This window comes from Lethenteron reissneri, chromosome 25, assembly GCF_015708825.2.
Source record: "Lethenteron reissneri isolate LAM-NWPU_2019-01 chromosome 25, ASM1570882v1, whole genome shotgun sequence".
In the NCBI taxonomy this organism is placed as follows: Eukaryota; Metazoa; Chordata; class Hyperoartia; order Petromyzontiformes; family Petromyzontidae; genus Lethenteron; species Lethenteron reissneri.
In genome coordinates, this window is record NC_083803.1 from 2,139,537 (window position 1) to 2,165,336 (window position 25,800).

The window sequence follows — 25,800 nt, forward strand, 5'->3', positions numbered from 1 at the left end:
AAATGGATATGAATATAAAATTAAAACTTATCAGGAGTGTGGAGCGTGCAGTCCTTGACACTGGATTTGGCTGATGTGTGATGGTGGGGATGAAAGGACAACATCTGGGTTTTTGTTGGATGTGGTTCTATCACCAGCGTCGGTGCAGGTAATGGGACCAACACTTAGAAGGGTGGCTGAAAGAGCCTTCAAAACTCTAGATGAGTCGTACAACCCTAGCTGCCACTGCTATCCAGTGGCCTGAAATCAAATATAAAGCTATAGATGACCAATGCGAGAAGTTATCATGTATTTTGATTATAGTGTGCTCCTATTACTATTGTTCCTCCTGCTATTATGGATTGACTCATGCAGCTTGCGAAGGATGCTATGTTTAGTAATATATGTTATGTATGTCGCTATTGTAAACTTTCAATCACATTTCTTATGTTACATTGTTTTTATATCATTTTAGTAATTTCTAGAAAGGTTTAGTATAGCCCGATTTTTTTTATGTAGTATAGAGTTATACTTAAAATTTAATCTACATTGTATTGTTACTGTGATCTAACATCAAAATGGGATTATTTTTTGCACATTTTTGTACGCAGAATAAACAAATGGTGCTTTTTCTGGAAGATTTTATTGTTTTTGTAGGGGATGTTTCAATTTGCGTACAGTAAATGTTAAATGTATCTTGTAATTGTATTGTTTGTTGCGGTTGCACCCGAATCAAGAGCCCATGTCTCACAGGGTTATTCCAAATAAATTAAACTGAAAATTAGCCCAGAATCCTGGCTTCTGGATTAATATTTATAGGTCATCAGTGTAACACGTAGGCTTTCGCGACCAATATTATTCATAATCAACGTTTTTGGGTTTAGATCGCGTTATTAATAATTGATTGGCCGTGTCGGGTGGTGGAGGGTTACGACACATTTATAAATAACGCGATTTAAACCCAAAAACGTTGATTATGAAGGTCATCAGTGGTTTGTTTCGTAAGACACTTTAAACGTTTGCCTTGGTTTATCATCGAAAGCGGTAGATGTCTATGGGAAATTACTTCTACAATTTTATTCAACCAGCCACAGACCATCATATATCCTCCTGTTCGTGGCTTCTGCGTCCACATCTGCAGATCTTCTCGTATCTAAGCCGCATTGTCGCTTGGTCTCCATCTCTGTTCCCATCTTCGCGTGCCCCACGTCCCCTTATCCAGGGACCTGTCGATGTTTCTCGTGTCCCTTCGTCCCCGTGTCGTCCTGTCTCTGTGTATCTGTGTATATGTGTGTCTGTGTGTCCGTGTCACTGAGGAAGTCCGAGGGGCCCCGTGTCTGCACGTCCCGTGTCACTGAGGAAGTCCCCGTGTCACTGAGGAAGTCCCCGTGTCTGCACGTCCCGTGTCTCCAAGTGAGTCCCCGTGTCTCCGGGTCCCCGGGTCCCCGTGTCACTGAGGAAGTCCCCGTGTCTGCACGTCCCGTGTCTCCAAGTGAGTCCCCGTGTCTCCGGGTCCCCGGGTCCCCGTGTCACTGAGGAAGTCCCCGTGTCTGCACGTCCCGTGTCTCCAAGTGAGTCCCCGTGTCTCCGGGTCCCCGTGTCACTGAGGAAGTCCCCGTGTCCCCGCGGGAGGGTGACCGACCCCCCGTGCTCTGCTGAAGCCTCCGCATCGCTGAGGCAGCCGCCGCCACCGCCGCGGGATAAAGAACAAGAAGAAGAGGACGAAGAGGCGCTGATCGCGATGCCGCACCGAGGGGCAGAGAAGGAGCCTCTCAGCCGCTTCTACTCCGTGTCCGAGCCGCGGCTGCACGAGCGCGGCCACACGGAGTACAAAGTCACGGCGCGGGTGAGCGGCCTCGGCACCCCCCCCCCCCACCACCACCCCCTGCCGCCTGGCAGCGCTCTCCCCCGGCAGCGCCACTAGGCCAGGCCGAGGCTCCGGCTCGCGTGGGCCACGCGGGGTTGGGGCCTCCAGCGACGGTGTATACGCGTTGTTGTTGTTATTGTTGTTGTTATTGTTGTTGTCGTCGTTGTGATTAAGTCAGTGATGTGAATTATCCGCCAGATGGGGATTTGACGGGAGTGATTAATGGGTTTCGATTTAATTTCAGCGCTGGGCTTGCCACTCGCGGTTGCCACCGGTACGGGTTTGACCCGAATAGTCTGGGAATTGGTTAAATCTTAAAGCTTTCGTGACTGTAGGAATTCATATTCTTGGGTCTTTCGGTAAAGTCACGTCGATAGGTGAACGACGACGTTTCGATCGCAACACAAGCGGTCTTCATCAGGAAGATCTGGATGATGAGGGTCGCTTGTGTTGCGATTGAAACGTCTGGGAATTGGTGTTTGTGTTCATGTGACGATGATTAAATGTGTACCGGGACCTGGTGGGATTGTGTTACCTTTACAGTATTACGGGCATAAATATATACCGGGTTGGCTGTGTGTAAGAAGTCGCAACCCGAGCTGAATGTCGTCTCCGTAATCTTGCCTGGGATGCCGTTTCTACCTCCGCTTACTGACAATTACTCGAGTTTCTGTGGTCGATTACACCCAAACGGGACGTTCTTTTGTTGAACTAAGGACGTCGTTGGATAAAGGTGGAGGCAACATGGTACTGAGGCTTCACAGAAGCGCGTTACTACGGTAGAGCACTTTGCCTGTTCATTATGAACGTACTGTGGTGCTGTGCTGACCATCACGAATGCGGACATGGCACCTGGGGCCAGCCAATGTTCACAGCCCGAAAGGCTTCAGTCAACTTCTGTAGTTGCCAATTTCAGTTTCATTTACAGTATTTGGTGTAGCCCTGTGAGCCATTCGGCTCTTGAATCGGGTGCAACCGCAACAAACAAAAAACAAAAACATGAACAAGAAAATATCTTAAAGTGACTATGTGACTAAGTGTAAACAGATAATCCAGGAATAGACTGCAAAATATTGCAGAAAAAGCACCGTACACCAACGCTGTGTGCAAAAATCCCAGTGGGATGCAAGTTAAACAACAACAACAGCAACCACAAGACAACTTAGATTAAGGCCATGAGTCTAACTCCGTACTACAACAAACAAACATGTCCAATGAGGCGAACTGAAGCCTTGGCACTATCCCTGACACTGGCAGGCCGGGAAGGAGGGCTCTAGCAAGGGTTGCCACCTTTCTCCACAGACGACGAGATTTAGTGCACGAAGAGTTGCCACCCTTTCCACACACTCAACCCCTTTCGTATTTCTCAGTCGGCCTCGGTCTGTCAGAACTGTGTAGTAGGCAGTAATGTGTTCAGTTAAATGTATTCCTAGCCTCAAATATTATTAACATGTAACATATTTTCCACAGATTGTGCCCAGGAAACATCCAGAGAAGATTTCAGAGGTATATATATTTTTTACAGTGTACATTTTCAACACCATCGTCATGAGTTCATTACATATCCACTGCTGGATGAAGCTCGCCCCACCCCAAACCATTGCCATCTCTCATCGTTTCCCGATCCGACAATTCATACAGCTCCAGCACACGAACAGTTTTTTTTGTGAGTAGCAACTTGTGTGGAGTGTGTGCTGGGTGGACTCACGGATGTGACATGGCTGCTTGTGCCTGAGTGCAGACCGTGGTTTGGAGGCGCTACAGCGACTTCAAGAAGTTGCACCGCGACCTGGCCTACATCCACCGCAACCTCTTCCGCCGCTCAGAGGAGTTTCCTGCTTTTGCGAAGCCCACAATATTTGGTGAGAAAGCAACCTTCAGCTAGCACAGCGCCGTTGCTACTGCAGTCTTTGATCGCATACATGTTTGTGATCGCTGTAGTGTTCTATTTATGCTGCTATTTTAATTTCATAAAGTACAAATCATTTAGGATAGGTTCATTTTAATGTCTGCCACACACCATTGAACTTGGCGATTAAGGTTGTTTACTTGGCTCTGAAATAGATGTTTTTAATCCCTCATCCCTTCTTCCCCACTGTTCCTTCGTCCGATACGGATGCGTTTGTGGCTTACTTAATTCAAGCAACTCTTGCTTACTCTCACAGCCATGTAAAACTTACACCACTACAATTGTTTAATCTCCGTGAATTTCTCATACAGAAATGCATTAACGCTAAGTGATTTGCGAGACAATAACACCCGCTACGACCTTCATGCTAGAGGTTGATCGTGTGCCCTGTGCGGGTAATGAGTGGCGGTGGGGCTGTGTGTGGAGGTCGCTTCGAGGCGGCCGTGCTCGAGGAGCGGCGCGCGAGTGCCGAGATGCTGCTGCGCTTCGCTGCCACCGTGCCGGCGCTCTACAACAGCCAGCAGCTCAAGGACTTCCTGGAGGTGATGCCGCATGCGTTTGCCAGAAGCAGGCATTAGCTGTGTATCAAGAAAAATCAAACTGCTAAGATTTTTACTTGAAGTCAAATTTTACTTTTAAAAACAGTACGTTTTTTTTTATGTTGTACACATACTAGAGACCGAAGATACAGTTTATGTTACACAGCCTGAAGTGTTGACTACCAAATCACACAACAAAAGCTTCCATTCGCAAATAAGTGACACATACACATGTGAAAACACGAATATGTTATCAGTATATACCCCAAATGTATGTGCATTTTTTTTGTTATCAGGGAGGCCATAGCTATGAGTTAGGAGAATCTGCTTCTCTGCCATCTCTGCCCGAACCGCTGCTGCCTTTACCCGGCATCGATTCCCCGCCATCCACTCCGCCGCTGCCTGCCAACACCACCATGCCACCTGTACTCCAGCCCTCACACAGTGCGTCATCAGCTGTTAACCAGCCTCAAGTTGCAGATGAGGACTTGGATCTGCTGGATGGCCTCACCTCCAGGCTGTCTGTGAGCGGAGTAGAAGATTGTGTCATCTCCACGGATCTATGTCTAGACGAGGCGGGACCTCCATATGGTGAGGAGGCTCCTGCTGCCAAATATATATTTTTAATTAAGGGGTGTTTTATTAACGAGAAATAGCAAGATTGTTGGCATGTATCGGTGCATTGGAAAGGTTTATACAATTTTCTGTTGTATAATAGGAAATCTAATTATCAGCAATGATCTATCCACTGCTGGATGAAGGCCTCTCAAGGCTGTTACCATCTCATTATGCTGTGACGTAATAATGCACCTAGCACGTGGATGTGAGCTGATTAAATATAAAATAGAATGACATTTAAACAATATTCTAATTTCATGTATGGTTGCATGTTGGCTTTGATACCACAGACACAGCCCCAGTCATGACCACACTAGATATGAAGATTGAGGCACCAGGAGAGGGACAGGGCCTGCATGAAGAAGAGAAGATGGAGGACGCCCAGGGGCAATACAAAGGGGGTAGAGGCATGGACGAGAGAGAAAGTGAGAACGAAAGTGAGAACAAAAGTGAGAAGAGTGAGGATGTTGGTGCTAGGGATCCCAGCTTGGCCTCTATTCCTGTGGCTGGACTTTCCCAACATGAGTTGGAGTTGTTTGACCCCTGTGCCAAGTCAGGTTTGTTATGCACAATATACACTTGGGTGTCTGCTACACAATAACATCACCCGACTCAGCACTGTCAAGCAACCTCCAAATATATGAATTGGAAATACTCTGTTATTTGATTGGCCTTGTCTTGGTCTTGAAGTATTTGTTGCTGCCTGGTTGAAATGATGTAACATGAAATTGTGTGGGCATTTGCGTTTTAACAGGAGAGGAGGACGGAGATTGGTTTGCTGAGCTGCTCGAAGATGACGTCCTACACGGCGTTTAGATTTCGCCAAACGGCACATCACTTCTGACTATGCACGGATGTGACTTCATTCCAGTGAACAAGCCTTGCCTTTCAAGGACTACATAAAGGCTTGGATTAGTTCACTTTCTTCTGATTGGCCAGCATTCTACACACTGGTTAGATGAACATTTAAAGGCATGTGGTGCACAATGTGAGTGTCACCAGCATTGCAACCAGTGCATGCAGGATGTCTAAAAACAACAGCCAAATGAGTGATGCTTCTGTAAAGAAATGGTGACGAGGAATTCCTTGCGGTGGGGACTTTTGAGAGATGTGGACCGGGGTGCGCGCTGCTGGTCTCTGCTGGTCTCTGCTGAACCTGCCCAGATGCTGGGCACCAGTGCAAGGCCAGGAGATCAAAGAAGACGACCTCCTTGGCTCGATGTTGATGTGTTCCTCGCGTTCTGCTGCTTCTCGTGCTCGCTGTCCATACACTGTGGCATGACAAGTTAGCACAACCAAAAAGCCCTTGGTACTGATGGCTCCATGATGAATCTCTGGTTAGGAGAATATGGAGAGTATGAGACTTAAGTGACTGCATTGGGCAGGGTTGCTGGTTCTTACTCTTTTGTTTTTTCGGTAAAGTCACGTAGGTAATGTTACCTACGTGACTTTACCGAAAAAAACAAAGTACGAATCCTTGCAGTCACGAAAGCTTCAAATCTAGAATTGCTGATTCTTGCCGAGTGCTTGAAGCCACTGGAGTGCGAGGTGTACGTCAGCCAGGTGTTTTCCATTTTGTCTTTAAAGCTGCTAAAACTCGTATGTATGCACGGAAAATAGTGCTGAGCAAACTGAATAAACACAGTACAGTGACAGTGCATAAGAGCACCGCACGGAGGAAGTGGCTGGCGCTTGTGTGTGACGTGGACAAGGCGGTGAAAAGTCGTGGTGACTGTTAAGCAGCACTGCAAGACGCATCACGGAATTAAAATCATGGTTATTTACGTGCGTCCCGCGGGGTTTCACACACTAATTGTATAAAAGTGCACTGGGTTGTCCCGTGTAGTAGCCGTACCCTGTGTTTAGTTTGTTATCCTCCCCGCGCACCTCCGATTAGCACAGTTTTGGCTGCGTACTTTGCCAAAAAAGTTCAACATACAATACACTAGGGTGAAGATAAATAATTTAAATTCAATACACTTTTCCTGATTAAAAGATTACAATCTGCTCCTGGGCAAGTGCTAGGTGGATTGCTGCATCTCAGAATCGTGAGAGATGCGGACGGCTTGGGAAGGCCTTCATCCAGCAGTGGATTGGTCGTGGATGATCATGGTGAAATAACCAAGTGAAAACAAGGTTGATAAACTGACGATACATGTAGGTGGGAAACCACTGGCTCACACGTGCATACTGTATCCTGCATTTCGGAGAATTGTTGAAGGTGGACTGAGACGACAATATTGCAATGTTCAACTAAAGGGGTGAAGGAAACGCCCCCGCGTTATGTTGAGTAGCGGGTACTGTGGGAAGCATGTGGTGTGCCGTGGCGTTTCGAGATAGACGTGCACGTACACTCGCGTCCTGTTTTACGTGCAGTTTTAGGGATTTTCCACACCATCGGGTGTATGCTAATGTGATATTGATGTTGCGTGTGTGGGACGTGTGGCGTTTCGAGCGTGGGTTACGTGGAGCAGTCATCCGTGCGTGACCCCACACGGCTCCTCCCCAGCTGATGTGCCGGGTTCACGCCGTTCTTGCCCGTGCACTTCAATAAAGTACACAGCTGTTACGAGCGAGTCTTTCTTCCGTGTAACCGGGCCACCTTTGTGAATGCCGCCAGCAGTTCGGTTTTCCCTACTCATTTACAACACTGTACGGTAATTACAGATGCGCGCTTGTGGAGGTGAGCGGGTGGCCCGTCCTATGTAGCGTGACCTTGTTTCGGGGGGGACAATACACATTGAGGGGTAGAGGATCAACAGGGGTTGTCAAAGTTCTATGTTCGAGAAAGGGGTTTCAGCCGGTCCTACATTGTCGTCTTTTGGTTTCACACGTAGACTTTCGTGACCAATATACATGAAGGGGTTGGATCGCGTATGTGTCAAACCCGCAACCACCCGAAATGCACAATTGTACAATTACATTTGCAAATGTCGGTTTACTCTCCAACACACCGGTGTGCTGAACTACTAAGGAATTGCCTGTTTTGTTTACATATCGAACACCTTGCTAATAAGCTGTCGGGTGGTTGCGGGTTTCACGACACATTTATCCTTACGCGACGATCTAACCCAACAACAACAAAAAAAACTGGATTTTATTCATGAGCCCACGCTCAGACTTCACGTGACAGCGTCGGCGGGAGGGAGAGCGTTTAGTTCCCTCTACTGAAGGCCACCACGTGGACCGGAGCGTGGGGCTTATTGAAAAAAACCCAACGTGGTCGATGTCTCTAACAAGAGTCAAGGAGACAATGGTGGTGGTGGCCCCTCCCCCTGGCTACCCCCCTCTGCCTGGCCCCCCCCCTCTCACTGGCTACCCCCCTCTGCCTGGCTACCCCCCCCCCTCTGCCTGGCTACCCCCCCCTCTCCCTGGCTACCCCCCCCCTCTCCCTGGCTACCCCCCCCCCTCTTCCTGGCTACCCCCCCTCTTCCTGGCTACCCCCCCCCTCTCCCTGGCTACCCCCCCCCTCTTCCTGGCCCCCCCTCTCCCTGGCTACCCCCCCCCTCTCCCTGGCTACCCCCCCTCTGCCTGGCTACCCCCCCCTCTCCCTGGCTACCCCCCCCCCCTCTGCCTGGCTACCCCCCCTCTGCCTGGCTACCCCCCCCTCTCCCTGGCTACCCCCCCCCCTCTGCCTGGCTACCCCCCCTCTGCCTGGCTACCCCCCCTCTCCCTGGCTACCCCCCCCCTCTCCCTGGCTACCCCCCCCTCTCCCTGGCTACCCCCCCCCCCTCTCCCTGGCTACCCCCCCCCTCTCCCTGGCTATCCCCCCCTCTCCCTGGCTACCCCCCCCCCTCTCCCTGGCTACCCCCCCCTCTCCCTGGCTACCCCCCCCTCTTCCTGCCCCCCCCTCTCCCTGGCTACCCCCCCCTCTCCCTGGCTACCCCCCCTCTGCCTGGCTACCCCCCCCTCTCCCTGGCTACCCCCCCCCCCCTCTGCCTGGCTACCCCCCTCTGCCTGGCTACCCCCCCCCCTTTCCCTGGCTACCCCCCCCCCTCTGCCTGGCTACCCCCCCTCTGCCTGGCTACCCCCCCCCCCTCTCCCTGGCTACCCCCCCCCCTCTCCCTGGCTACCCCCCCCCCCCCTCTCCCTGGCTACCCCCCCCTCTGCCTGGCTACCCTCCCCCTCTCCCTGGCTACCCCCCCCTCTCCCTGGCTACCCCCCCCTCTCTCCCTGGCTACCCCCCCCCTCTCCCTGGCTACCCCCCCTCTCCCTGGCTACCCCCCCCCCTCTCCCTGGCTACCCCCCCCCCTCTCCCTGGCTACCCCCCCTCTCTCCCTGGCTACCCCCCCCCTCTCCCTGGCTACCCCCCCCTCTCTCCCTGGCTACCCCCCCCCCTCTCCCTGGCTACCCCCCCCTCTCTCCCTGGCTACCCCCCCCCCCCTCTCCCTGGCTACCCCCCCTCTTCCTGCCCCCCCCCTCTCCCTGGCCAGCCCCCCCTCTCCCTGGCTACCCCCCTCTGCCTGGCTACCCCCCCCTCTGCCTGGCTACCCCCCCTCTTCCTGCCCCCCCCTCTCCCTGGCTACCCCCCCTCTCCCTGGCTACCCCCCCCTCCCCCTGGCTACCCCCCCCCCCCTCTCCCTGGCTACCCCCCCCCTCTCCCTGGCTACCCCCCCCTCCCCCTGGCTACCCCCCCCCCTCTCCCTGGCTACCCCCCCCCCCTCTCCCTGGCTACCCCCCCCCTCTCCCTGGCTACCCCCCCCTCTCCCTGGCTACTCCCCCTCTGCCTGGCTACCCCCCCCCCCTCTCCCTGGCTACCCCCCCCCCCTCTGCCTGGCTACCCCCCCCCTCTTTCTGGCTACCCCCCCCCCCTCTCCCTGGCTACCCCCCCCTCTTCCTGCCCCCCCCTCTCCCTGGCAACCCCCTCTCACCCTTTACAGTCCCTCCAGAAAAACGCGATTATGCGATCGCAAGATTCCACGCAAAATCAGCCAAAGTCCGCATATTTATGCGGGGGGCGCGTTTTTTCAAATACGCCGCACTTTCGCCGCATAAATTGCAGATTTCCGCGCGCAAAATATGCGGGCTTGCATGATTTCATAATCCCCGCATTTTCGTTGCAAAAAGTCACATATATCTTAGCGGAAAGTTGAAAAATGTTGCGTTTACTTCACACAAGCGCAGCCATTTCCCCTGTTGCCATGGGAACGTTATGAAGTGTTAGAGGCTACGTAGTTAGTTTTATTCAGGAGTTTATGCAACTTTACAGTTGTAAGATTGCACTTTTTTGTTAGTAGTATGTAAATTTACATTACTGCAAGACTGTACTGTTACTGTATTGCTTACGTTACTGTGCACTGAAAACACTTATTTTAACAGAAGATGTCTGTTTTGTATAGCTACCTCTGTAAAACCGGAAGCACACATTTTATTTTTTAATATTTTATTTATTCATTTTTACAGAAGTTGTAGCATATTCATTTTGTAAAGCTACAGAACTTGTTCGACTCAATGTTTTGTAAGTTTGAGCCATCTGTTTGTTAAGGTCTGAAATAAAACAAGATGAGAACTTAAATATTCCCAGCACTTTCTGTGATGTAGTATGCGTGCTTATCATAGGAAGTAATAAGAAATGACTCTTTACATTAAAGTAGTAGCCTAGTGAATAGGGTGTTGGGGGAATCACTTTTTTTTCTCTTTTTCATCAAACCGCAGTTTTTGCAAGTTCCCGCAATTTTTGCAAGTTCCCGCAATTTAATCGCATAAAATTGCATAAATATCCCGCATATTCCATCGCATTTTTTAAGAAAACGTGCCGCATAATCAACGATTTTTGCCCGCAACAATCACCAAAAAACTCCGCGTTTTTCTGGAGGGACTGCCTTTACATAGCCACGCCTTCGAAACCCCGCCCCCTCGATATTGGCTCCACCTCCACGCCCCCTGGCCCCGCCCCCTGGCCCGACTCCACCTCCTCGAGGCCCCGCCCCCTGACCGCACTGTACTCCCTGGCGCCCGGCGCGGAGCCTCAGAGCTCGGAATCCGTGGGCCGGGGTCACCAAGCGGCGAGCCGAGAAGCCGAGAAGCCGGGAGCCACGAGCCCAGGAGCCGGGAGACACGAGCAGAGAAGCCGGGAGCCAGGAGCCCGAGTCTGGAGTCCAGAGGCGGGAGCTCAGAGCCTCGGGAGCCCCTTCAGCCAAGTGCCGAAGTGCTGCGTCTACCCCGGGGAGGCTCTCGTCGCCCGAGTCCCGACAGGTAAAGGTGCGGAGCGAGCCCAGGGGAGACGGGGAGGGAGACGACGGGGGAGCGGGAGACGAGGAGGGGGGGGGGGGGGGGGGACATCGGGAGAGGCAGGGAGATGAGACGGAAAAGGAGAGTCACGGAGCGGAGCGGTGGGGGGGGGGGGGGGTAACAGAGAGAAGGAGAGATTGTAAGAGGGAGGGAGGCAGGGAGAGGGCCGGGAGGAGCGCCCCGTTCCCTTCATCCTCGTGGCGGGGCCGTCTCCTTTGTCCTCCGCGTCCTTTGTCTCCTCCGTGCGCGACTGACGTCTCCACGTCTCACCGTGACCCTCACTTTCACCGTGACCCCCCCACCACCACCACCCCGACTCTACCTTAACCCCGCCTTAATCGTTAGTAATCAACGCCCCACCTCAGACCCGGACGCCGACTCTTTAACTCTACAGTGTATCCTTCTTCATCCATGACTTTCTCCGAACTCCCACCGTAAGATCCTCACCCCGGGGGCCACGATCGCGGCGTGAGTTTGGAGCTCGCGAGCGGTGTCCCTACGCGGCGTGCTCCTCCTGGGGCTCCTCCTGGGGCTCTGCCGTGAGCAGGGGGGTGGTGGGGGTGGTGGTGGTGGCTGGCGTCTGCGTGCGAGTGTCTGCCATAATGAGCGGTGTCGTGATTGTTGCCGCGCCCAGTAATTCCCTCCAAATTGCATGATGACGGCCACCTAATCACAGCCGCGCGCCGTGTTTAATTGCCACTTGATGGGATCGCCCACGTGTGCGCTCGTCTGGGCGCGCTGCTGCGTAGCCTCGCGTCCTTTAAAAGAGTTTTGTGGGGACATTTTGGGGGTTCCAGGGTCCCAGGGTCTCCAGGGTCTCCAGGGTCCCGGGGGTTCCAGGGTTCAGGGTCCTAGGGTCTCCAGGGTCCCAGGGTCCCGGGGTCCCGGGGGTTCCAGGGTCCCAGGGTCCCGGGGTCCCGGGGGTTCCAGGGTCCCAGGCAGGGTCCCGGGGTCCCGGGGGTCCCGGGGGTTCCAGGGTCCCAGGGTCCCCGGGGGTTCAGGGTCCCAGGGTTCCAGGGTCCCAGGGTCCGGGTTTATCTGGCGAGGACGGAAAGCGGCCGGTCGCATCAAAGCCACGACGCGTCGTTTGGGTGTGGGGGGGAGAACGAGGCGCGCACAGATCGTTCAAGAAGGGCGCTTCTGTCGGCTTGGTGGTGGTGGTGGGGAAGAAGAGAAGGGGTTGGGGCGAGGGGGTTGTGGGGAAGGGGTTGGGGGGAGGGGGCCGGCCTCTGTCCCACATCCCGTTATGAGCGCCGCGCTGGGCAGACGCGCGCCTCCGCGGAAGCGCGTTGGGGTCACGGCGCCGCACGTCGCGTTTCCAATGCGCCACACAGGAGATGTAAATCTTGCTTTTCCCATCTCCCTCGAGTTAGCATCCTGGGACACGAGTGCTGCCGCGTGCGTGACGGGGTTGGGGGGGGGGTACGGACCCCATTAAGCCGCGCCAGCTGGATGGGCGGCTCAGGACTTGGTTCCCGTGCCTCTCTCTCCCCAGGGCTGGGCTAATGGGGAATCCATCGTGAGGTGCAACAAGGCTGAGCAGCCTCCTAGCCGCAGGGGCTCGGCTGACTCAATCGCCACCTCCCCCACCACCCCTCTCCCCCCCATCCAAATGGAGTGAATCTCGGTACGGTACTTTGAATACGCTTCACAACAAGACGGTGTCACACTGGACGCTAGCACCCTGGCCCCAGGCTTCGAGCTGTTGCTGCCAAATGTTTAGTAATGACGGTGTCAGGTTGAGCGGTCGCTGTCCCTGCCGAGCCAACGATGTTGCTTCCTCGACTGCATGCTTATTATCTATTGTTCGAGTTTAAAATATTGCAATTCTGAATATGCAATGGACTTGGAGATCTCATTTTTAAAGAGTTATTTTGAATATAAAATATTCCATATTCATGGTTGTAGAAAACAGATGTGATACCTGAAATGGCTTTACCGGAGCTTGCATTGCCTGGTTACAATTTGAAATTCTGTGTCATTGCAGTGAGAGCATCACTCACCAAATCCCTCTGTATTTGTTTTTCTCAGCGATGCTGCTTTGATGCAGTGGTCACTCGACGCCTGTGCTGTTCAGTGATGCACTAGAGCATCCGGGAAGAGCGACGCGTGGAACGTGAGCGTGGGGAGGAGGCCCTCGGCGCCCATGAGTGTGGTGCTTCCCAGCCCCGAGGGCAATGCCCCTGACGGCACCAGGGAGGCGGCCGCGGGCTCCACCATTCTGGATCAGCTGCTCCGCACAACAGAGCCTGCTTCACCTGGACACCTCGGCACCGCACTCCTCAAGCGCTGCGCCAGCAGTGGAAGCAACTCTTCACTGGTGCCAGGCGCAGTGTGCAGGAAGCGGCATGGCTCCGAGGGCACCGAGCGCCAGGGAAGTGACTCGGGCCAGGAAAGAGGATCGCCTGTGGGCAACCGGCCCCTGGATGAGCACCTACAGGCCAAGCGCGCCCGCGTTGAGAGCATCATCCGTGGCATGAGCCACTCTCCACTGGGCGTTGGCACCGCTTGCCGTGGGGAGAGGGATGATGAGGCGTGCATCGCTGCAGGAGAGAGGCCCTGTCCCTCAGACATGACAGAGGAGCCAGGGGGGCCTCCCCACCCTCCGAGGTCGAGTCCCCAGAGCCAAGGCCCTCACCTACCAACATCACAGCAACAGCGGGAGAACAAGCGTAAGCAACGCCTACCCCAGCAACAGAGCCAGGGCTCTCGGGGGACACGCCGGTCCCGGCAGGGCAGCAGGCAGACAGGGGAGCAGTGTGCCGAGGAGAGGCGGCGCCTGAAGCAACAGCTGGAGGACCTACAGAGGCAGCTGCGCCAGCTGCAGGAGAAGTTCTTCCAGGTGTACAGCAGTAGCAGCAGCGACTCCGAGTTGGAGGACCACACTGGAGAGGACTCTGCAGATGAAAGTGCGTCTATGCGGGTAGGGAGGCACTCTCAGCTTCGCGCCCCCTTGCGCGAGGCTGCCGATTATTTCGACGATGCTCGCCATTGTTCCCGGACAGCAGTGAATGATTGCAGGTTTGAGGCAAATGACAGGATTCACACAAAGTGTCCCTCAAGAAACAGAGTGGAGAATGGACAGAGGGTGCACAATGACCTCCTAAAAGAGGATGGAGATGACTTTGCAGAGGCTCTTAAGAACGGGCTCCATGGTGCTGTGTCTCAGGTGGTGGACTCGGTTGTGCGGATGTTCTCAGCGAAACCACACAGTCCCCGACTAACCACGGCTCCCCTACAGCTGAAGACCTCACTGGTGGGGAGGCCCACAACGAACGGGGAAAGACACGATGTCAAGACTAACAACCGCCTCTCACAGTGCCTAAGTGATGTCCTGGGCAGAAGCTTGGACGATAGGCCTTTTCACGTCACAGCCAATGCAACAGAAGGTTATGTAGACCAGACGGAGGCCCTTCCACTGGTTGTACGAAAGTCCTACTCTGAAGGGCGATCCTCCAAGGGTGCACTGTTTGGTAATCACCACTCTGCTGGCCTCCCGCTGCTCTGCTCTCCGGGGTTCCCCGGCTCTTCGCTGCACCACCTCAGGCTGCCCCTTCCTCTGCTCTCCTCGCTGCCCAAGCCCCTGTGTGAGCCAGGCGGCACAGCCACTAAGGAGGGCATGGGGAGCACTCGTAAGGAGGATGGGGGCCTGTCTCCAGTGCTTCTGGATCTTGCCAAAGACTTGCCAGGGAGGGCACAGTTTCTAGGAGAGCCACCAGGTAACACTGGGCTGGTAGGAGGGCCTCCCATCGCTGCCACATCTCCAACCTTGACCAGCAGCTCTGGAGATGGTCTCTCCACTTCACTGGTGAAGTCTGAGTGCGGGGACCTGCAGGACACCAGCGACGTCTCCCCCTATGCCACCACCACCGTATCCTTCAAAACCTCAGCGAGCAAACTTGGTCTGCTTAGTCACACATGTGCACTCGCGGAATTTCCCGCATGTCCGTGGGTGAACTTGCGCGGTTGTGAAACTATCCCCATCCATATCTCGCTCTCCCCACTTGCTTCCACTACCCCATTACCACTCCCCTAAACTTCGTGGCCTATCATATGTATGTACTGATGATCTATCCATGCACACATCGCTTATCGAGTTCAAGGGTACCCCTGGTTAGTGTTGTTAATTGAAGATATGCAGAATTTGCATGCTCGTCCATCAAAAGGGCAATGACAATTACCGTTCATTTGATTCAAAATTGATTTCTTTGGTGCTTGAAGCTAATCGGCACAGCATGAAATGCATGCGTCTATGAGCGAAGCCTTGGCTGAGACATTAAGATTTCTGGGTGATATGTTCAGCTGCACTTGTTGGCATGACAACCAATCGCTTCACATTTGTCTCATCTGAGGTTGCGCGAGTAGATGGTGACAGCAGGATAGGAGGCTGGTAGCGAGGTGGGAGAAGAATGAGAGGTCTTTCAAATGGAATTGTTGATAGATTTTGGGAGTGCTTGTGAAATTCACCTTTTGAACAATTTGTTTGGTTTAATTCCTGATATGTCAAGGCACGGATTTGATCATATTTGGGATGTCACTTGCTGTTATAGTGTCAGTGATTGTTGATGTCAGTTGCATTAGATTCATACCTTTGTCTAAACTAATGAAAAATTTATCCACAGCCCCAAGGGGCCATCCGGAGGTTTTTCATCTCCTACGATGGAGACTTGAGACAACATCAAGGCAGCATTAGTCATCATTCCAGTCAAAGGAATTAATGTTTGAGCAAAGTAATAAACATGTCAACAGTGTGAAACGCACAGCCTGGAGTAGAAGTATCCGTATGTGTACGAGTCACCCGTGGCCAAGACGTAGCCCATGAGTTGTTCAGTGACGGGCGCTGCATATCATCCTCTTGTTGGGTGACACGAGGAATCTTCATGTCACTTGACTTGGTTATGTACAGAACAGTAGCACATAATTACAGTTGTGTCACAATCCCACCTGACTTGGGTGAGCAGATCATTATTGTAATTTAAAAGTAAACTTTTGCCTTTTTGGGTTGGAAATTCTAGAATTCCAATATACCAGAAATTGCATTCTGTCCAGGCAAGTGTGCTTACATTTACAGTGAATTAGGAATGTTAGTATTGGGACAACTTTGGACAATTTTAGATATGACTCGGAAAAGGGCTTCCCTGCCAAAATGATGAATCTTTGTTTGTCCAGTGAATCATCTAGACATTGTGTTTTGTATACCCCATATGTATACACAACACACTGTCTGTGTACACAGTACACACAATACACATTCCAAGGTGAGCTCTTGGGAATTGTACTTTGTTTGAGAGTGACCTTGAGTAGTACGAGTGGGTTTTGCGAGTGTTGATGTGAAACGGGGCCTGCCAGTGCTGAGCTCTTGTCTTTGGCGGAGGAGCCATGGCTGCTGAACACCCATCCACGGGGCTCTTGGCCTAGCCGCATGGTAATTCAATCCTGCTATAATGAGTTTGAACTCGACCTCGTCCATGGGGCTATTTCCATGCTCCACATGAGTCCCTTGGCAAGCCCTTGGCAGGGCCATTCTTCACACGGAGGCTGAACCTGCCTCTCCCAGGTGTGCCGGAGCGGTCCAAGTTAAGACAGAATGACTCTTCCTTTCCGAATGCTTGAGAGATGCAGAAATGTCTTCAGCGAATTGACCGAAGTGGAATGACTAAGGCTTGCGAGGGTGTTGTGGATTCGATCAAGACCTCGGGCTTGGCTTGAACTGTGGAGGCGGAGGTCAGCGTGGCCATGACTGCACTGTGAGAAGCGTTTGTCACTCGATGAATCTCAAGCACTCTGTTCCCCCACCCCCATCATCCTCCCTTTCTTGGTTCCAGCCTCCTGCACCTGCTCCTGTGTCTCGGGTTACACCATTTTCATTGTTTGCTTTATCTTCCTGGCAGAGCACGGGGTGGAGCTGCTGTCTTTTGTGTTTAGCGCACAGGAAAAGAGCACCCACCCTGCCTGCCTGCCTGCGAAATTGACTGTTTTCCTTATCTCCCGATGTTTATCATTTTATTCATAAACCTCAGTCTCTCCCCACACCCACACTCGTCCATGGCCTTGAAAGGGCAAAGATTATGATCGTTGTACTTTGCGCTTAAAGATCATGGCTATTTGGTTGTTCTTTGGGCATGCCGCGCATGTATCCGTCTATGTGGCTTGCGGCTCCCCATGTCGCTATCCCAGTGTGGTGGACTTACCCTGACGCTTGCTGGCATTGACTGCCACAGTGCCCTTCCACAGTTAGGGGTCCAGTTCTCCAGAGTGTGCTGCTCATGTCTCAGAGCAACATTGTTTATAGAGCAACATGGCTCCCCCCAGACACCAGTGCCTCTGGGCGACTGACCGGGCGCTGCGTGGGAGTTGTCCGTGTTGTCGGCGTTAGCCATCGGAGTGAATTTGTGCTTCACGCTACTCGTGAACTGAAGATGATGGGTTTCGATCTCACCTGTCAGATGCAATTGAGGTCTTAAGGCTCCACATGTGCTTGCTGGAGAACAGAAACCGAACTACTATTGATTCATCTTCGTCCAGTGCTTCCTGCAAAGCCTGGAGGCTAAGTGTAGCATCGGTTGGCACTCATGGTCACGTGTCCCAACAGCTCATTATATACTCGTGAAATGAATTCTCAGTTCACAGCAGATGTGGGTGTGAGTGTGAAGGCCACCATGCACAGTTGTGTGCCTTGGTGTCTGGAGCTGGTTTGGCTCGGGAGTCGTAAATCTGTAGGTCCCACAACCCCACGGGGACCGCTCGTGACGGAGCCACGCCTCCTGCGGCAGCATCTGTTCCTCCTGACCTCACAATGCGAGCCCTGTATCGCATCGTTTTAAAAACCTTCAGAATGCTTACAGCGTAAAACGGGTAAACTAATACGTGCCATAACGTTATGCCAATTACGCAGTCGTGTGGATTTTATTATTCGTGTGGATATTGTAAAGTGCTAAGCCTGGTGTTTTTGCTGAACGTAGAAGGAATTCTCCGGCATGAGCCCATGGCCTGCTCGCCTAATGCAGAGTGGAGCCTGACTTGCCGCAGTCTCAGCCCTGCTCGTGATCGGCAGTGGAGGTGGTGAAGCCGGCTCACGTGGGGGCGTGGGTTATGACTCGAGCCATGCAGCAGCTGCGTCATGACCTTGGGTTTCGTCACATGAAGGCGACGCATGACTGAGTACATGTATTCCTGTGTGTACGTGCTTGCGTGCATTCAGCTGTTGATGGGAGTAATTATCCTGAGCCTTTTCAGGCTGACAGAGGGGGGAGGCCTTTGAGTGCACGCGTGTGACCCGAGCCCACGTTGTTACAGGTGCAATTAATCGCTATGAATGCATAGCATGCTCGTGTTGGTGATGATGCTTGTGAGGACGATGAAAACATAATTAACGTGTGATAATGGACACTCATAATGAAGGACACGCAATGAAGATGGCGAGTGCACGTGATGATGAAACTGCGAGTGTCGCCCCGGGTTCCTCTGTGCTCCTTGACGAGAGGCCCTGTTCAGGACGGCCTCATGGTCCAGCCCCTGCTGCAGGAGGGCCTCACTCCGCACCACCTCAAGAAGGCCAAACTCATGTTCTTCTACTCGCGCTATCCCAGCTCCAACATGCTCAAGCTTTACTTCCCGGATGTCAAGGTCAGCCGCGTCTGAACCAGCAATCACCTCAGCAGCAGCAGCGACTGCTACCATAACCACAACATGTCTACTTCGCCATTTCTAGTTTTATATACGTGTTGGTGGGGGGGGGAGTGGGAATAGTGTGATGTACCATGATAATACGCAGATGGGACAAGTCTCGCCGCTGGAGTGTGAGGCGACGGTACTTGGTTTTCAAGGGACGGTTGAGTGGGGTTTGTTTTTGCTACATATCCTGTGACTCATGTACCCCTTGTGCCTTCACGGGCCCTAGGTGGGGGACGTCCTGCTTGACCTCCCCGTATCTCAATGTTCGTACCGTTGTTTGGCTGTGTTTCACCTTGCTGCTGTGGATCTGCATTCAAATGATCTGTAATTGTTTCAGTTAGCTGTGCCTGTGTGCCCTACTCCCTGTCTTTGCTGATCCTGATCTCTGAGTATGTGCTGGTTACTGGCGTGTGTGTGGGTGTGTATGCTGGTTTCCCGATTATATGTGATGATCTGGCTGTGAGAGTGTGTGCTGATCTCTGCTCACTGGCCTCCTTGTGTGAGCTTGTCTCCTTGTGTACTGGTGGTGTCTCTGTGTGCTTGTTTCCCCGTGTGCGCTGATTGTTCATGTTAAGAATTAAACTTGAGCATTACCCCCCCCTCCCCCATCTGGTAGCACTGCTCTATTTTCCTGCATCCCCAAAGCCATCGCTTAATGAGGCTAAATCATCGACAGATGCTGTCCGTGTCTCACTGGTGACAATGGGTCAGTGTAGCAGATGCACGTCATGGGGGAGTTGGCGGGCTTGTGTTTGACCGTGTGCATGTTGCAGGTGTGTGTTTTCTTGAAAATAAGCTTGACATTCTTGTACCTACGATTGGCACGGTTGGCTGCATTTGGTGCAAAAGATGCTCAACCTACATAAATGATAATTTAACAAGTAAAAATATGAAAGAAGTGGTATCAATTAGCCAAAATGTGCAAGCACTTCAGACAACACCGAGTAGTGAGTCACAGAAGCGTGCATGGTGTCTGTGGTGCAGTTTAACAGGTGCACGACGTCGCAGCTCATCAAGTGGTTTAGCAACTTCCGCGAGTTCTACTACATCCAGATGGAGAAGTTTGCACGCGCTGCGGTAACCGAGGGGCTTGACGGGGAGACGCTGGGCGTCACTCGCGACTCCGAGCTCTTCAAGGCGATCAACGCTCACTACAACAAGTCCAACGATTTCCAGGCAAGCACGTTCATCGGCACGCGCTCGTGAACCAGTGCACCCCTGTGCGGGCATGCACGCGCGGCACACCGACTATAGTCCATACGCAGTGACTCTTGACCCATGGGACGCACCACGGCCATTGTGGATGGGCGCCCGGCACTTCGATTCCAGTGTAGAAACATCCGCGGGCAGTGCTGGCCAAGGTGGGGCTCTGATTGGTGGTTGGATTAACCTCAAGTTTACAGAGCAGGTGGGCATCCTTTGGGGTACAAAAGCAGCCATGTGAATTTAAATACGCAGTAAGCATGGTGAGAGGCACGCAGTGTGGTGAGACACTCTTGTGTCCAAGGCCGCGTAGTTGCTCCACTGACGTTGAGCCGGTGCTTGTGCCGTTCGTCCCATAGGAGACGCATACAGCAGCTGCTGAGCCACGGCGTCTCCCCTCCCTGGTCACCTGCACATCATCTGTATGCGAGTAGCTCGTATAGATGATGTGCAGATTTCCAGCAAATTGCACACTGATCTGCCGAGACTGGGCATGTGTTGTGATGCCTTCTAAAGCTTCTCTCTGTAGAGGTTTGTGAGTGAGCGCTATGGCTATTGGTCTGCTTTTGAAGGCCTTCTGTTATGGGAAAGCAGAGCCTACATAGCCTCCCGAAAATAACTTCCTGTTGAGAAATCCATTACACTAATAATTATATTTTACATTTATTTGTAAGGTGCCTTCCACTAATGTCTCAAGGCGCCTATTTTGTATGCACGTTACTTAGTGTCCGTCACTGAAAAGGACATTTCTTATTCCTTTCCGGCAGCACCACTGCACTAACCAGTACCCACTCGCTACACATACCCAGACGATAACATTAGTTAGAGTTCCATTAGAGGATGCAGCGCTGCAAGGGGACAGTTGCTTACCCTGCCACGTGTTTTCGCTGCGGGTTCACAAAGGGGAGACGAGCGTTTGCGGAGTGGCATCAGATGCCCTGGGAGGGTAATCGATGGCTCTTCAAAGGCTCAATGAGAGGGGAGTTTGGGGGTTCCCCTTGTTGGGTGCGCTTCCAGTTCTTGGAGCCGAGCACGGTGTGCTGAGGGCCCTTGGTGGGACTCAGTACACGGACATTGAAGGCCGCTCTGGGCTCCTGGGGGATGTCTGAGAGCATCGGAGGCGGGGGAGGGGAAGGGGGGGGAGGGTGGTCGTCTACGCCCAGTGCAGTCTGCGGTGCTGTGCCGTGTCCACGGTTTTCCGCGATGAAAAGAGGAGGCAAAGAGCAGCGGGAACGCCCTGCCCCCGTGCCAGCGCTTGGCAGCCGCAGGCTCTGCAAGAGCGAGCGGAGTCTGCCTGGTTTTGTTTGAGCCATCTGCCGGTTGGGGCAGGAGCACAATGCAATGGGTCACTCGTGTGCTCTCAATTAAGAGTGCTGTCAGCTGGCCGCACTCCTGCTTCCACGCTCCTCTGCTTGTGTTTTTTTATCCCCTCTCCTTGCGTGAATTCACGTATTGTGGACAGGACCCACACAGCGATGATATGTTTAGATGTTAAGCCTAAAGTGTACATTATACTGATTAACGGGAGTATTGCTGTTTTGTACAGTTTTGTTTTTAAACCTGAGCATGCACTCGTGAATGATCGCGACTTTGTTATGTCGGGTTTTAGACGCGTTGGCAGTTTGACCTCACAGCATTTATATTGTCCTAACTGTGTTGCTGTTCGTTTAAAAAAATTGATTCCTTTTTCGGCTCGTTTCTTTGCTCCATTTGCGTCGATGTAACAGTAAAATATAGTACTGTAGATGCTCTACGCACGATTTGATGCGTGTTTTGTGGGCATGATGATCGATTTTTATAAGATGACTCAATGCGTCGTTAAGTGCCTAACAGCCTGAATCCCCGTGTGTTTCAAAGGAGCCAAATTATTAGATGCCGAATAAGCAAGAGGAGCCATTGGTTGCAGAAAACAACGTAAAGTTGTTATGTGTAAAGGTTTTATTGGTAGTAACCTGTTATCCTTCACTTATGTAAGAATACACATACAATCAACATCCTCATGATACTCAGCATCAAGCAATGTAAAGGATGAGTTTTTTGTGAATAGTAACATGAAAGTGTTTTATTTTAACATTGTGACAACCCACGCCTATGTTTTGGGCTTGCGTGAGGGTATTCAGGCTGGATTTTGAGCCACTGATGATCTCGTATTGTGTGCCACAGGTGCCGGAGACCTTCCTGGAGGTGGCGGGGATCACCCTGCGAGAGTTTTACGCAGCCGTCAAGGCCGGCAGAGACGCAGACCCATCCTGGAAGAAATTCATCTACAAAATAATCTGCAAGCTGGACAGCCCTGTGCCCGAGGTCTTCCGCTCTCCATGCTGCCTGCAGGAGCTGTTGCAGGAGTGACGGAGAGGCGTTGCGTCTCACCGTGCCACCTGCAGGAGGGAGCGACGCTGCGCTGCCTGCATTGCGAGCTGCTCTACTGTGCCGCTTCTCGCTGCCAAGCTCTGGAGCGGCACTCCCCAGCCCCCTCTCCGGCAAACATCCCAGTCGTAATCACCAAATACTCTGCTTTCCAAATGATTTTGGAGTTTTAACAGTCGGTAGCAATTATTATTAAATACTTAAGTAATGAGTATTCCTATGCTAGTCATAATAGTAATGATTACATTATGCCAGTAATACATAGTTGTTGTTGTTTCAGTAACAATGATGGACATTGCTACTTGCGGCAGTACAGAAGTGGACAAATTGACTGGACATTGTGGGGAGGGGTAGGGCAGCAAGGGGTGGGGGAGGAAGCTGGGCAGCACGAACAGGGACTGGGCAGCGACGGGAGGGGATGGGCAGTGAAGGGGAGGGACTGTGAATTACGGGGAGGGGCAGGGCATCCCTTGAGAGTTCGTCTGTAGCGACATGGGGAGGATAAATGCTTCAAACGCCATCTGCAGCTTCAAAACAAATCCATCCAAATCCCTTTTGTTTTGATGAGTAGTTTCTGAGATTGAGCTTAAATAATACATGCTTATTATAATTAGGCTAAGAACTGTGTATGTACTTTTTATATTGCTTCATCCCAGAGGCAGATCAGGCTGAGAACCCTGGATACCAATTCCCTGAGTCCTTCAATGACTTTAAAGTGCCATTGAAATTTTGGGGCCGGGTTAGGGGGTGGAGTAGGAAGAAAATTACACTTTTTTATCATTACGTTTTTAAGTCATTGCACGGGGCCCCTCAAAGTGAATGTGATTGACATACTAAAGAAAAACCGTTCTAAGCAAGAACTTGAGTGCTGCACGTGGAGCTGTGAGCCTCATAGAAGGGGGCGCAGGCCACCCCCTGCCCATTTCTAGTGTCTTGTGTGAGACCTCATTCCTCATTGTATAAGTCTCTCGCCTGGCTTTGAGACTCCCAACCATGGTGAAACGGTGACCCTGCTAGACAGCAATAACACTTGAGAGTGGCTGTTAAAGACCCGTGCGTTGTGAATGATTACCTGAGAAATGTATGTTTCTCATCTGTTGCACGCACGATGAGAATCGGGATCCGTGCGTATAAGCGTACGTGGTCTCGTACTCGTCTGGTGACCGACAGGCAGCAGACGAGCCCATGGCAGAGGTTGAGGAGGGGATGGCTCTGAAACTCGGGGCTGGGTTCTCAACACCCTCCACCGGTGCTCGCACAGTGGGCGGCAGTGAGCAATTGTCAGCTGTAGCGAGGGCGCAACGGTGAGCATTTGGCAGATCCAGAAAAGGAACAAGCATTTCCTCATGAGATGGTTTTGAATCGATTGCGTGCAGGGAGCTCCGGCCACGAGCCTCTTGCTGCCCTGTGTCCCCCGGGCCGTGCAGCTTGGCTCCACTCGTCGATGTGCGTGCAGAGAACTGCCGCAGCACTTGGCCGTTCACACATTCCCCCTCTCAGGCCGCTGCCCATCCTCACCGGTGTGAAATTTCACCAGCCCCGTTGCTGGAGCCTGGACAGGGATGGTCTGAATGGTCCATTATGTGCACAAGTGCAGCCTTCATTGTTACATAAGTACGAAGCCAGGATATGGAAAATTAATGTACATGAGAAATGTGACCATGGTTTTCACGAAGGGGGACAGGTTTGGATGTGAGCCATGGCCTCTGGCTCAACGTTCCAGTGTTTCCCCATGTGCTTTCAACATATTAGCCATGAAAGCCAAGTCCACTGAAACCATGAATGCGCCTCGTGGGAGCTAACTTTTTTGCAAGAAGATTTCTGTTTGATTCTCAGGACAACACACACGGTAAAGCCAGCACTGTGGCGATATTCGTGTGCTCATTTAATAATTTTGCCGTCATTGGCAGTATGTCCTGCTTTGTTCTGCTGTCCTTTGTGATGGGGCAAAGAGACGGATGCTAATCGGGTACGTAATTTATGCGTGGGAGTTTAGAATGTTTTATACCAATATCAGGAAAATGTGGTGTCTAGATTATCTACTACTGAACGCACGCACTGAGTTATCACGAAAGTGGTCTGATACCATATATCAACAATTATGAAAAGACTGAACTATGGCATAAATATGTGTGCACCGCTCTGTGTATGTTGCCGCACACTTAACATGTTGACTCGGAGACGTGGTGAAGGCACTGTGGGCTCTGCATTTCGAGGAGCCTTTGTTTGGTCTCTTCAGGATGAGAGGCATTGAAGTGAGACTTCCGCCTAGCGCCACTGGCCCAAGCAGGTGTCGATGTTGCGTCGGCGCAGACTACACGCAGTTTTGTTATATTTTTACGTGTGACCAGAGTTTCACAATTCAAATGAAGTGTAGAGTTATCGACTTTTTAAAAAAGAACTGCTCCAAAGGGCCCGTGGTTAGGCGCCATGGTGGCCTCGTGGGCTCTGCATTGCGTCGCTGTGAACGGGGCAATCGAGTCGGCAGATCCGTTGCTGGATAATGGTGGCGTGTGCAGTGCTTTTGGCAGTCAGTAGGGACTCTGTAATTCAGGAGGAGCACGGGACTGGGGGTGGGCAGGGGTTCAGCAGCAAGCAGGGGGAACTGAGCATCCTGTGCTCACTGTAATGGATCAACAACAAAAGTCGTTTCCCCCCCCATTCGAAATGCTTTTAAGACACTTGAGACATTTGATATTCACAGAGCAATTTTTATTTTGTAATAAAACGATGACTGATACATAATACGTACTCGGTAGGCTTGGAGACATTGCGCGTGTTGCCAAGAAAGTTGCTCACTTGCGTTTCAACCCAGGCTTGCCGACAAGAGTTTAAACTACAGAGTCCAAAGCCGGGGAGTTTAAATTCCAGCTGTGTGCAGTGTGCTGTGGGGGACAAGGTGGGCATGCCCCACGCAGCACTTGTTTGCGTGAAGGCAAGTTCCACTTGTTTGGCATTGGAATAACATTCCTGGCTCAACAATAAGCAATGGGATAATTTTCTTCAATATTGCTGCGGTTATGACAACACTGACTGACTTAACAGTTATGCCACTGGTTTTGGTAATTTCGCACCTACCAGCTGTCGGCTGTGGGACTGTGCCTCCGTCATGCACGCCTGGAATGCTGCGACTTTAACACGTGACTTTCGAGCCTTGGTTTCTCCTTGCGCAGGTGAACGAGACCACGAGGGTAAAGAAACGGGTGGCATCGTAGCTGTCGTAGCTCCAGAAATGCGTGCAAGTGGCAGTGATAGGGCTCTGGCCGGTGGCGCAGTGGGCGTGGAAGACGCTGAGCATGGGCACGGATGCTCCTGGATCAATGTCCAGAAACTGGGTTCACAAACGACAGTGCCTCGTGGTTCTGCAGCTGGCAGCGAGAGAGGCACCGATAGCCCCCACGTTTTGGAAATTC

General features: G+C 52.1%; 2 protein-coding genes across 5 annotated transcripts; both read left to right on the forward strand.

Moving 5' to 3' along the window:
• The first annotated feature begins 1,172 nt into the window (after positions 1–1,172).
• SNX15 (sorting nexin 15) lies at positions 1,173–7,481 on the forward strand. Of its 2 annotated transcripts, none has more exons than XM_061558878.1 (7): positions 1,173–1,825; positions 3,317–3,352; positions 3,588–3,708; positions 4,182–4,297; positions 4,591–4,885; positions 5,203–5,469; positions 5,670–7,481. In XM_061558878.1, exons 1-7 carry the CDS (start codon positions 1,721–1,723, stop codon positions 5,726–5,728), a joined length of 999 nt encoding a protein of 332 aa, XP_061414862.1. In that variant the 5' UTR covers positions 1,173–1,720; the 3' UTR covers positions 5,729–7,481. The 2 variants fall into 2 exon arrangements, with proteins under 2 accessions (XP_061414862.1, XP_061414860.1); XM_061558876.1 differs by having other exon boundaries at positions 1,177–1,825; positions 5,667–7,481.
• A 3,387-nt stretch (positions 7,482–10,868) lies between these two features.
• On the forward strand, positions 10,869–22,728 carry PROX1 (prospero homeobox 1). Of its 3 annotated transcripts, none has more exons than XM_061558880.1 (5): positions 10,869–11,113; positions 13,175–15,014; positions 18,638–18,769; positions 19,802–19,993; positions 22,184–22,728. In XM_061558880.1, the coding sequence occupies exons 2-5, from the start codon at positions 13,290–13,292 to the stop codon at positions 22,367–22,369; spliced, it is 2,235 nt and encodes a 744-aa protein (XP_061414864.1). In that variant the 5' UTR covers positions 10,869–11,113; positions 13,175–13,289; the 3' UTR covers positions 22,370–22,728. The 3 variants fall into 3 exon arrangements, with proteins under 3 accessions (XP_061414864.1, XP_061414863.1, XP_061414865.1); XM_061558879.1 differs by having other exon boundaries at positions 10,869–11,107; XM_061558881.1 differs by lacking the exon at positions 10,869–11,113 and adding an exon at positions 12,707–12,770.
• The last annotated feature ends 3,072 nt before the right edge of the window (positions 22,729–25,800 follow it).

Excerpts from the sequence above, each read along its gene's own strand:
- SNX15 (XM_061558876.1), top strand. The coding sequence starts at position 1,721 with ATGCCGCACCGAGGGGCAGAGAAGGAGCCTCTCAGCCGCTTCTACTCC. Across the intron at positions 1,826-3,316 it reads AGTACAAAGTCACGGCGCGG|ATTGTGCCCAGGAAACATCC; the intron begins GTGAGCGGCCTC and ends TATTTTCCACAG. Across the intron at positions 3,709-4,181 it reads TGCGAAGCCCACAATATTTG|GTCGCTTCGAGGCGGCCGTG; the intron begins GTGAGAAAGCAA and ends CTGTGTGTGGAG.
- PROX1 (XM_061558880.1), top strand. The coding sequence starts at position 13,290 with ATGAGTGTGGTGCTTCCCAGCCCCGAGGGCAATGCCCCTGACGGCACC. Across the intron at positions 15,015-18,637 it reads CCCCCTATGCCACCACCACC|GACGGCCTCATGGTCCAGCC; the intron begins GTATCCTTCAAA and ends GGCCCTGTTCAG. Across the intron at positions 18,770-19,801 it reads TTTACTTCCCGGATGTCAAG|TTTAACAGGTGCACGACGTC; the intron begins GTCAGCCGCGTC and ends TCTGTGGTGCAG.